This window comes from Nematolebias whitei, chromosome 16 (genome assembly GCF_014905685.2).
Source record: "Nematolebias whitei isolate Nwh7 chromosome 16, NemWhi1, whole genome shotgun sequence".
In the NCBI taxonomy this organism is placed as follows: domain Eukaryota; kingdom Metazoa; phylum Chordata; class Actinopteri; order Cyprinodontiformes; family Rivulidae; genus Nematolebias; species Nematolebias whitei.
Genome location: NC_056513.1, coordinates 42,238,655 through 42,251,714, shown reverse-complemented (window position 1 = coordinate 42,251,714; position 13,060 = coordinate 42,238,655). Strand labels below are relative to the sequence as shown.

The following is a 13,060-nucleotide window of genomic DNA, read 5'->3' as shown; positions in this document are numbered from 1 at the left end:
ACATTCGCTTGCTTCAGGTTGTGTTTAAGGGCCCGCCCTACTAAGCGCAAAAACAACTGCTATTTGTCAAACTGTCATCCGTCGTCTGACGTACAAAAATTCTGCCTTGTGATTGGTTTAGTTGAATTTCAATCACACGTTTGCTGGAGCCGATTGGTCCAGTCTGACTGTCAATCATCTCATTATCGTCCATGGATTGGTGCAGCGGGGCGGGCGTATTCCTCCATGGGCTCGGTCTTCAAGGCTCGCGGAGAGCGAATGTCGTCATGAGCGGTGGGTAGGAATTAAAACATTGGTGTTTATATTACATTCTGCTTCGTAAAACATTGCTTTTAGTGAGAGGAAAACATTGTATGTGATGTGAATCCAGTTACTGTGTTTTAGGAGAGTTGAGGTGGTTTTGTGCACTGAAATGATTGATGCCCTTCCGGAAAAGAACTGCCTTTTTTCTGTAACGTTATCAAAGAGTTTTACTTGCTAGCTGAAATGGTAGACGAGGCTATCAGCTGGTTCTTCAGCCCCATTTTCTCCTTCAAAATTCACATACACTTAAATCAAACATTATTGCCACGACGAGTCACTGCATCGTTTTGAAAGTGAACGTTTAGTTTCCATTTAAGTTTGTCAGAGCAAGCGGGACAGCTAAAGCTGAGCTGGCCGGTTGGTGCGTTAGCTCGCTAGCTAACACGCTAATGTTAGCAGCTAGTTCAGCAAACCCAACAGGATGTTTTTAATGGCGGCGCTATTTTAAGGCCAGCCTGTTGGTTTATTTATTTATTTTTCACCACTTTACTCACCCGATAGGATAAAGTCCCAGTAGCCAAGAACAATGATAAATTGCTAAACTATTGTTTATTGTTAAAGTCCTGCCTGTTAATGTATCAGCCATAGTGCAGCACAGTGTGGATCATCATAAGAGGCTCAGGTTTAGTTTGTGTAAAATTCACTCAGAATGATCCAAAGCTGGCTCTTCTGCACGCAGTTTGTACAGAATGAGTTGGACAGAAATCAGTGCGTTGAGGGAATGAACAGCCAAATCACTGGACTCTGACATTAATCCCTGTTGGTGCAAAGCTGAGAACTGACAAAAGAGTCATTTGTGGAAAAGTGCATTTCGTCCAATTTTAAATACAACCGTTTTGCTTACCTGTACTTTGTACAGTAAACTACTGTTATAGTAGTTTTTAAAGTGCTCTTCCATTGTCTTTACATTAAAGATATAGAGCAGAGTGTTTAGTTTTATTTCAATTTGTTCTTCTCAATTTGTATGCTTTCTTTTATCATTGTCTATTATTGTCGTCGTCCACTGTTGTCATCATTCTTTGTTAAAATCAGGGCTCTCATAAATGAGTCCCCGAGGCTCAGTGGGACTATAAATACAGGTTGAGTGAATTAATTTTGACTAGGGCTGCACCGATTGCAGTTTTCTGGCCGATCACGATCTCTAAAAAGTCTGACGTGCCGATTCCGATTTTGGCCGTTACCGATTTAGTTTGATAAGCGACACTGTCGGGTGTTATAAGGTCACGATGCACCTTCAAGTTTTCATTTGTATTTTATTGAAAAACATACCCTTGAACAATATCCTAGAAACAATACAAACTTGTTTTAACTGGCCATGAGGTGCTCTGAAATATAAATTAAGTTTAGACAGTTGTTAAAAATACAAAAAATTGGTTTCTCATGTGAGTATCGGCCAATCTCCCAAAATTAAGGAAATCGATAAATTGACCGGTCTAATTTTGACCTTTTGTCTGTCTCAGTAATCTAATTTTGTAAAACAAAAAAATAAACTAATTGTTAGAAATCATGCATGGTAGGAAAGTTCAAATTAAGTGCCCAAAATTTATTTTTATTAAACAAACGTGTTTTTTCTTGTCCATTTAAATAATTGTTATGTGTTATTGTCCCCTAAATGCTGTTACTGTAGTACAGAGGAGTCTTTGAGGGTCTTTTTGAATCAATCGTCAGCAGCTTATGCAGTTTATGTTCCTCGTGGCTGTTATGTCATCACATTAGCTAATGTTTGTTTTTGTTACCAAACGTATGCTGATATCAATCAATGCACCTTAATAATCAGATTGTGGGCAATTTAACGTCAACAAAAAAACCAACAACGCGTTACTTTGGTTTTATGAAATGCTTGAAACAACAACCTCAGTAAAAATAATAAATATAAAAAAACAAACAGTGACTACAAGAATACAGTTTCACAATTTTTGGCCACATTTTCATGTAGCATTTAAGCAAATTTTTAAACGTTTTCAATCACTTTTGAAGGTTATTTTATTTTTAGCGTACAGTACACTGAGTTTACAGTACCACTGAATAAACTGATTTTAAACTAAAGAAAACAACAACAAAAACCCTCTTATTGGCAGGCACACAACCAGATGTTCCCAAAAAGGTTAAAATACATACTCTTACTACTACTACTTGGAAAAGAGAGACCTGTCCCTCCGAAGCTTTGTCTGTGAGATGGATTAGGGTTAGATGAAATGAGGTTATAACATATAAAGGCAAAACATGTTTGTCTCAGTGATTTGTGTTTCCTAAATCAACTCAAACCTTCACACTCCAAAGCAAAACAAATGGTGTAAAATCTTTAGTGTCTGACCGAAAATGACAGCAGTGTTGTGCCTAACGGTTTTTATGCTGCATTTTGCACATCGAATATTAAAAAATGTAAAGATTAGCATTTGTGTTTGCTTCTCTGAACTGAGACGGAGACATTTGTGGGGAGATAAATTAGAGCTGTTTTGTCTCACAATATTGACACGTCTGTGGTCATCACATGGTTAAAATAATTCAGTTACTGTACGTAGAAGTCTTGGGTTGTATTGAAAATAGATTTGACTTGTTTTGGAGTCATTTAGGGCCCTAGCACAGTTATTTTTTGTCTTAAGACAAAATATCTTTTCTGGTTCTGGTCAACCCAAGCTAAAATAAATCTTGTTTTACTTCATGATGCTTTTATAGCGAATACCCCTGACATTGAATTTGCTGCCAGTTAAAGTGATGGGGTTGTTTTCACGCCACAAAATTTCTCAGCTCTTTAGTGCCCAAATCTTTTACACCACTCCGTTGCACATTTGCAGTTTGACAGAGATGTTTTTGAATACAGCTGATTGTGTTTTGTGTACAAGCTGTTTTATAGTTTAGGATGTCATTCAGCGTTTTAAGAGCGTTTTCATTGCTTAACCCTTTTTCACGTGTTATTTTTCCAAAGTACTGAAGCTTTACTTTGCTCTCAAACTGCTGGTCATCGTGCCCAAAGTGTGCTTATGTTGACTGAATGAAAATAGTTTTTATTTGCCTAAAATTTACCCAACCCAGTCCAGAAAAACATCTGTTTGCTTTGTAAGCGTCTGAGTTGAGGCCAGTGTCTTACTTGTTATTCAGTGTTGGTCGTGTTTCTCTTTTTTAGGCCAGTAAATAACAAATCATGTGACTTGTCAGCCAGCTAAATTATTTATGTAAACCAAGTACAAAAATTCAATTCAGTTTATTTATATAGCATCAAGTCTCAACAAAAGTCATCTCAGGGCACTGATCAAAAACATTGCATACATTAAAAAAGCCAGTTACTGGTAGTAAAAGTTATCTATTTAAAGAAGCCAGCAGATTTTTGAATCTTCACTTTGTCACAATCTCCCATCCTGAGCCAGCACATTGGCAACAGTTGTCTTTTACGGAGACCCAAAGGTTGGAGCACTACTCAACTTATTGAAGCTCGTCCTCTGCTAAATTTAAATTTAGATAAAACAACATATTATGCATAACCTGTTGAGACCCTGTATCCAAATGTTGAGGACATTGCTTTTACACCTGTTGTCTTTATTCAGCTCCTGCATGCTCAAAAACAGTTTGTTTTTGTTTATGAGGTTCTACTAACTCTTAGTATTATTTAAAGATAATATTACTCATCCTTACTAGCTAGGGTAAATTAAAAATGTGCACCAAGCAAAAGCTTAGGACTCAAGAAAACACATCTGTCTGGCCAATGGGGCCCAGTGGGAGTCCAGGGTTGACCTTTATTCCTTCACTTGGTGGCACCCCTGCTCTCATCAGACTCAAACGCAGACATTTTGAATTAACTTGACTTATTAGATTTTTTTTCAAGTCTTGATTTTGTAATAAACAGTACAGTACAGTTGAGCATAAATGTGTAAACTAGTTTCTTGGTGTCACTTTGAGACAGAATGGTTTAAAATTTTTATTGCATGACTTGAAAAAGGCAAACCTGGTATTCATTCAATCAACCTTTATTTATACAGGTTAGTCTCATTGAGTCTCGAGGACTCATTTACAAGAGAGACCTGCTTTAAACGAAGAACACAGATGACTACGGTAGACAATCATAAAACAGCATATAAAATGAAAAGTAAATGGAAGAAATTATATATATATATATATATATATATATATATATATATATATATATATATATATATATATATATGAAACAAAAACAGCTAGAGTGATATAAAAGACTTAAAACAGGAACATGTCTGTGTTGGTTTTTGCCACGAGCTTAGCAGATGTTTAAAGTCTCTTGAGAGGTCAAGGTCGAGAGCTCCAGATCTTTTCGTTAGGTGTTTCAGGAAACAGGAGCAGAGTAGGAGAAGGCCCTTTTGCCTACTTCGTTCTGCATTGAGGGTACAAAAGGCTTACCTGGAAACATTTTATTTTTGTAAATTCATCCAATTGGTACTGGAGGCCAAATTAATGATCTATAAATATATCCCATGTTGGCTAAACTAGCAAAAATGATAGCTAAAATGAAAATTGATGAAAACAGCTTCCTGGACTATTATTTTAATAGCCGCTCCAAAACAATAGCCTCTATGTAACTATCTTAAACTGAGCGCACAGAGCATAGGTAAAGATTATTTAATGTAGCATCTTATAGTTGCATTGGAATTACTGTAGAGGAAAACATTACATTTTACTGATTCTCCGTAGAGCTCATCTTCTTGGCTGTAATGTCTATCAACAACATTTCGACCACAGATGCTGCAGGCAAGTTGTGACCGACTCTGTGTGTTTTCCAGAACAACGGGACAGTATGGCCACCACTGTTGCTGTCAGTCCTAGTGAATACCTTCAACCCGCTACTACTGCTACACAAGTGAGTAACAATGAAATGTCAAATTCTGCTTCTCTCTGCACACTGGTTGTATTTGTACACATCTCTGACATGAGCTTCTCTGTGATATTATTTAGTTTGCTGTTGGAAGTTTTAAAAACGAACACTCGCTTATCAAGTCTAAAAACTTGAAGCTCTTTGTGATACGTTTTCTCCACTAAGCCAGTTTCAAACCTGCAGTTAAAACTTCTCAAATTTGTTTATTTAACCTGATATATTTTTTGGACATGACCAAGTTTGTTTGACAGAGACAAAAAAAACAAGCAAAATAACAATAGAGTACAACACAGAGCATCCATCCATTATCTTTACCTGCTTCTTTCTTTCTGGGTTGTGGGGGTCGCTGGTGCCTATGTCCAGTAGTCACTTTGTGAGAGGTGGGGTACACCCTGTACAGGTTGCAAGTCCATCACATATGGCTCTTATCATCAGTTCTGCACGACACCACATCAGTTAAGGGCTTCCCCACGTATGGCACCCACCCCTACCCAGCTCGGTTTATGGGACCATCTTGTCTGAATTGTAAGTGGACTGCTTCAAGGTGCCGATTTTGATGTAAGCAGGCTTCAGTTGTTGATTGGCATCAGAGCTACAGTATGTCACTGGATGACCTGCCCAGCAAAACTTCCAACTACATCTGAACTGCCACTTCCTCAATGTGATGACAGACTGTGCCACAAGAAATGAGCGCATTTACAGAGGTATATCGGAGATGATGGTGCAGCATGGCTACACCCAGACTTATAAGCAGACTCATAAGCTAAAGAAAGTGAAGTCCAATTATAGAGCTGTTGAGGCCATAATGGGTGGAGTAGCTTGAACAATGACCAGTTACAATACCACTCACTTTCATTGACGATCCTGCCCACAGAGTGGGGAAACAAGTCGTAGTGGCAAATCACCTAAACCTGAGAAGAACTGATAAGATGAGAGCTGAGTGGAGTTGCACTTATCAATGGCAAAGTGGCTATAGAGAAAAATAAGACAAACAACATTCAACCACACTCAGGCTTACTTGGAGACAATTTAAAATGACCAATATACATAATATGCATGTTCAACAAAGTTAAATCATGACATCTGGATGGTTTCTTTTTTTGGTGAGATGTTTTTTTTTTTCCTTCATCCAAAGTAGGGCTGCAACAGTGAATCAATAAAATCAATAAAAATCAATTATTGAAAGTGTTGGCAATGAATTTCATTATCGAGTTGTTGTGTCGTGCGATAATGCGTCTCTCACGGCGTTGCAGAGCCGTTTTGTTCACCTGCAGAGCGTTGTCAATGCAGGCTGACTGAATAAAGTTAAAAAAAAACCTGCAGCGCGAGGCAGTGTTTTCAAAGGAAATTAAATACATTTTACAAATGACCGACTGAGAAAACTGTTCGACCCAAGTCCTTAAAAGTGTGGAATCACTTTACGCTTCACAAAGGTAAAAACTGAGCCACATGCAGCTTTACAAAAGTGATGACACGACACGGGAGCACCACAGAGATAAACATAAACGTGTCGGAGTCAAAGGAGCTCAGCAGCAGCTGATACAACTCGTCTTGTGTTACAGGTGAGTCTCTACAATATTCACATTTGTTCTGTTTCCAAGTGAGAAAACGTGACGTCAGTCTCTCTGGAGCTGAAGCTGCTGTTTGTTTGTTTTCTGATTAATGACAGTGATAGAGTACGTGTGTTACTTTTTATTCAATTTAATTGGAACAAGCAGTGTTTAAATGTGATTTATGAATAAATCTAACACAAAGATGGTTATAATTTAATCATTAAGCTTCAACTTTTAATTTGCCAGCAAAGTCTGAGTGAAGATGCTGCATGTATGGCAGAATGATTTGCATTTAAACTAGGGATGCACCGATCCACTTTTTTTTTTTTTACTTCCGATCCCGATACCTAGATCTGAGTATCGGCCGATACCGATCCAGTTCCGATATCGTGATCATCATTTTATGATGCTTTTATGACGCTCTGGACGCTTGTCACCCACAGCACGCAGGTGACAAAGAGTAACACTCCTGAGTTAAAATGTTGCTGATCAACTTGAATTTATTATTATTTATTGATTATATTTAATTTTATTTTTCAGTATCAAATGGTCAAAAATGTTTAGTTTAAAAAAGGATTTTTTTCAGGCATATTGATGCACTTGAAGCTGTTTCTGTTACAGACTAAAAAACAATGTTAATAAAGTTATTCTTCGTTTTAAGTTGATCTATATTCTTTTTTTTCTTTAATGTTAATAAGGACACGATGTTAGGCAGAGGTGTACTTATTACAGTTTTGTAGACATACTATTTACAGTCGCGGTGGAGAGTTGGGGGTGTGCAAAATGTTTACTTCTTCCTGCGGGGGGGGGGGGGGGGGGTGTAACAGAAAATAATTGAGAAGCACTGGCATAAAGCAACTGACATATTTCTGTTTTTAGTTATTTACATCACTTTATAATGTAGCTGTTTTTGTTTTGATTTATTTATATATATAATTGTAATTTTCAAATCATATGTTTTTTATGATTGTCTATTGTTGTAAATGGTAAATGGACTGTACTTATATAGCGCCTTTCTATCTTATCAAGATACTCAAAGTTCTTTACAACAATCTGTGCCTCATTCACCCATTCATACAGCTCTATACTAGATCTCTACTAAGCTAATTGAACAAATCATTCTAAAGAGACTAATCAGAGCTTTTATCACATCCATACACTGATGGGACACACATCGGAGGCGATGAGGGGTTCAGTGTCTTGCCCGGGGACACTTCGGCATGTGACTGCTTTTGGATTCGAACCCCCAACTCTCGCGTTGGAGGACAGCTGCTCCAACCACTCAGCCACAGCCGCCCCATGTTGTACTGATAAATATCTCCTGGAGTGTAAACTATATCTTGGCTGCAAGTATCAAGCTGTGAAATCCTTTGTTTTCTACAACTGATAGCTGTTGGTCATTAATTATGGTGAAGTTTAGCAACTTCTCGGTAAACATTCGAGGGCCAGGGCTTCAGCGATGTCTTCTTCTTCTTCAATCTGAAGCAGGCAGCCTGATTTTGGTCAGCCGCGCTCAGTCTACCCCTCCTCAGAGACGGGCAGATTTAGCGGATCAGATTGGATGGGGCTGGCCGGGGTCGGGCTGCCTGCTACGGGTTCAGCGAGAGGAGCAGAACGCTGAAGGCCCGGAGCTCGAATGTCCAACCTAAAACTAACTTTACCGCGGTTTAATGTGGCGCTATGGCTCTGCAGACATTGCACGTTGCTGTCTTGCTTTGTGGTGTTTAGTGTAAAATACTTCCACACAGCGGACATGTTTAGATGAAAAGTTGGTTAGCTGTTAGCCACAGTGCTGCTAACTCAGTCCTCACGTTGTAGCTGCTGCAAACTATGAAATGGATTTCCTGAATGTGAGGCGGGTCTTATTACTCTGGGTTCATGAGACACGCCTCCGTTCAGGAAATCCATCCCATAGTTTGAAGCCAACTTGCATCGTGGATCGGAAAATGGATCGGTCACATTGTCACCGATACCCGATTCAGAAATTTTTCCGATATCGGTACCAATATTGTTTTCGGATTGGTGCATTTCTAATTTAAACAGGAATTAAAGTAGTTTATTACATCTACTCAAATGTGCACAATTAAGTATTTTGTGTGTTTAATTGCTCTTTGAGCTACTTTTGCCTTAACCTACCACTGTAAGTGAAACAAGGCATTTCTTGAGTTGCTGTAAATTCTGCTGTAATGCATATTATACCTTTTTTCTCATTCCAGAAAACAACAACAAACAATGACAGCCTTCATGATGGGACAGACATCATGGACACCACAGCAGCAGCTGTCCACTGAAAGATCCTTAACATGATCGTCACTGACATGAGGCCTCTGTCGATGGTTGAAGACGAAGGCTTCACTACAATAATCCACACTTTTAATCCAGGTTACACTCTTCCCTCAAGGACACATTTAACACAAAGTAGCTACATATTGTGCAGGTATAAAGCATACGTTTGTAAATATTTTTGTGTACACTAATTTTTTTATTGAAGCTATTTGACTAACTTTTTTATTTTTAATTATTCAGTATTTTACTAACAGAATAGTCAACTAGCAACCTGTTTTTGTGCGATTTGCTATGTCAAGTCAAATGTTCAATTTTGGAATAAAGAGGTGGAAATTAAAACATTTGTTTGTTTGTTTTTTTGGCAGATTCACTGATTATTCGAAAAATAATCTGACCGATTATTCGATTATCAAAATTATTGTTGGTTGCAGCCCTAATCCAAAGGACTTCATCAGTCCGAGGAGCCAAAACAAACTCAGTCCCACAAGTAGCACACTCACTTAGTGGGCCAAGCAGTTTGCTGGTGATAAGATTCTGGGGCTTGCCCTCACCCCATCAACTCCTCTCAGGTAGCCATAGCCAAAGTGGTTCAAAACATCAAAATTCATGCTCAAGGATGAAGGACAAAACGTCTCAACAAAAAAAGAAACCGTCCAGATGACCTGACTTTGTTGGATTTTTTACTTGGATTATTGAGCATGAACTTTGATAACATGCATGTCTTTGTGTATGTGGGAGGAAACCGGAAGACCAGGAGAAAACACACATTAATGAAGAGAGCATGCAAACTGCCAGGCTGGGATTTTATTCAGCAACTTTCTTGCTGAGAAGCAAAAGCTCTACCACCTGCTCCACCGTGCTGCCCTAACACTGAACAGTATATTATTTCTTTATTTTAGCTCAGTGGTTAAGTGCCCCAGCCTTGTAATCCTGAGGCTGCAGAAATAGGTTGTATTTGATTTCTCTGTGAAATGTTTTTAGAGACGCACTGATTCTGGCTTTGTGACCAACACTTGTATAGCTCTTACCTCCTGATTTAGTATTTTCCAATACCAATTTCCCTTGAATTGTAATTATAACCATTCACACTCATGCACAACTAGCGACAATTTAAAGTTACCTGTTAATCAAACATTCATGATTCTGTTGGAGTACTCGGATAAAACCCTCACGTGTAATGTGAACTGCTCCCATCCTGAAGGGGTCCAACTTACTGCCAGCAATGCAAACCAAACTCTTGTACTGCTTGTAGGGACTGAATGGCCTGTTGCAACAGGCTCCCAATCCCATTCTTGCAATGCAGCCCCACAGTGTACCTTGAGGAACATGGTCTAATGGTAGGGCTATTCAACTAAACTGCTCAGGGGGGCACAGTTACTGAAAGTCAGCAGCTTAGGGGCATCCAGAAAATAAAGTCATTATGTAAATAAACCAAATATTACAATGATCTGTTACCTTTTAAATTAGTTTATTTTGTTGCATTGAATCATAAATGCAATAAACGGAACCCAAACCAAACCCAAAAAAAACAAAACAAAAAAAAAATATATATATATATATATATATATACTGTATATATATCTTTTTTAAATTAATTTTATCTTATTTTTTTTAAATGAATTCATTGGTGGGCCGGAATGAAATCACCTTCGGGCCAGAAGTGGCCCGCGGGCTGCCAGTTGAATAGCCCTGGTCTAATGCCTTCTCCAAGTCCCCAAACACATGCAGACTGGATGGGCAAACTCCCATGACCCCTTGAGGACCCTAGTGTGAGTAAAGCGCATGTCCAGTGTTCCACAGCTTGGGCAGAACCCACATTGTTCCTCCTGAATCCAAGGTACAACCATTGTCAACCTGACTTGCTTCTCCAGTACCCCTGAATAGACCTTTATAGAGGAAGCTAAGAAGAGTGATGCTGCTATAATTGAAACACACCCTTTGGTTCCCCTTTTTTGAAGAAGGGAACTACCACCCCAGTTTGTCACTCCAGTGGCACTGCCCCTGATGTCCATGTGATGTTGCAATGGCATGTCAACGAAGACAGCCCTGTAACATCCAGAGCCTTGAGGAACTCAGAGCAGATCTTCTCCAACCCCAGAGCCCAGCCGCAATTGAGCTTTTTTAAATAGCCTTGGCAACCTCAGTCCCGGTTATGAACAGACAAACCTCAAAGTCTCCCAACTCAGTTTCCTCCAAGGAAGACGTGCTGGCGGGATTGAAAAGGTCCAAGAAGTACTCCTTCTGCCTCACTGGTTGAGATCAACATCACCCCACCTTCACTAAACATAATGTCTGTAAAGTGCTGCTTTCCCTGCCTCAGCTGCCTGATGGTTTGCCAGAATCACCTTGTAGCTGATTAAGAGTCTCTATCCAAGGCCTCACCAAACTCTTTTCACATTTGAGCTTTTGCCTCAACACCAACCAGGGCTGCAGCCCACATGGCTTGCCAGTACTCCTCAGTAGCCTCCAGAGTCCTACCAGCTTACAAGGTCCAATAGGACTCCTACTGTTTGGCGGCCTCCCCAACCTTGGCTGTGCACCATCAAATTCGAGAATGGCCAATGCGAGAAGCATCGACAACCTTGCGGCAGCCTCCTTGACAATGGAAGCGTAGAACATTGCCCACTCCGACTCAATATCCCCTGCCTCAGCTAGGATGCAGTTAATGCTGCATCTTAGGCGGAGGTGTGAGTTAAAGATATTTCTGGTTGTATTTTCTGCCAGGCGTTTCCAGCAAACACTTACTACACATTTGGGTCAACTGGGTTTGTCCAGCATCTTCCTCCACCATCTGATTCAACTCACCACCAGGCGGTGACCAGTTGACAACTCGACTCCTCTCTTCACCCGAGTATCCAAAATATATGGCCAGCATACAGCCGCAGATCAGATGACACAACTACAAAGTCAGTCACCGATCTGCAGCCTAGGGTGTCCTGGTGCCATATGCACTTATGGACACACTTATGTCCGAACGTGGTGTTCATAATGGACAAACTGTGACTAGCACAGAAGTCCAACAACAGAACGCCGCTCGAGTTCATATACGAGAGGCAGTTCCTCCAGGTCACGCCCATCCAGGTCACACTGTCGTTACCCATGTGGGCGTTGAAGTCCCCCAACAGAACAAAAGAGTCCTCAGCTGGAGCACCTTCCACCACCCCCACTAAGGACTCCCAAGAAGGTGGTTCTAGTAACGTTTTTAATGTGGGCGTTAAAAAACATGTCCTGATCAAAAATAACTCCAAGATTTTTAACATTAGAACTAGAGTCAGATTAATGCCATCCAAGGAGGGCGAAAGACTGAAAAATTTATTCCTAAGATGCTCAGGTCCAAAAACCAAAACCTCAGTCTTGTCTGTATTCAAAAGCAGAACATTAAGGGTCATCCAGGTTTTTATGTCTTTAAGACATGGTTGTAGTCTAAGTAGTTGATTGGATTCATTGGGTTTCATAGACAAATATAACAGTGTGTCATCAGCATAACAATGAAAATTTATCCCATGCTGTTTAATAACTTTACCTAATGTGGCCGGCTGTGGCTGAGTGGTTAGAGCAGTCGTCCTCCAATGCAAGAGTTGGGGGTTCGAATTCACCAGCAGTCACATGCCGAAATGTCCCTGGGCAAGACACTGAACCCCTCGTTGCCTCCGATGTGTGTCCCATCGGTGTATGAATGTGATCTAAAGCACTGATTAGTCTCTTTAGAATGATTTGTTCAATTAGCTTTGTAGAGCTCTAGTAGAGTGCTGTATGAATGGGTAAATGAGGGCACAGATTGTAGTGTAAAGCGCTTTGAGTGTCTTCATAAAATAGAAAGGTGCTATATAAGTACAGTCCATTTACCATTTACAGTCTATCTAATTGAAGCATATATATATAAGGTAAAGAGTATTGGTCCAAGCACTCAACCTTGAGGAACTCCTTGACTAACTTCGGTGTATTATGAAGATTAATTGTTGACATTTACATATCTATATGACTATATCAGATAAATGTGATTTAAACCAAATTAGAGCAGTTCCTGCAATTCCAATGTCATATTACTCTCTGTAGTAGAATATTGTGATCAACT

General features: G+C 39.7%; 1 protein-coding gene across 1 annotated transcript in view; it reads left to right on the top strand.

The window, feature by feature from the left end:
- Nucleotides 1-247: 247 nt before the first annotated feature.
- Nucleotides 248-13,060, top strand: part of sp2 (sp2 transcription factor) — a 35,441-nt gene continuing 22,628 nt past the window's right edge. Inside the window, exons 1-2 of the mRNA XM_037689910.1 lie at nt 248-273; nt 5,055-5,131. Of these exons, the coding sequence (XP_037545838.1) occupies nt 267-273; nt 5,055-5,131 (84 nt within the window). The 5' untranslated portion in view covers nt 248-266. The remainder of the gene's footprint in view (nt 274-5,054; nt 5,132-13,060) is intronic.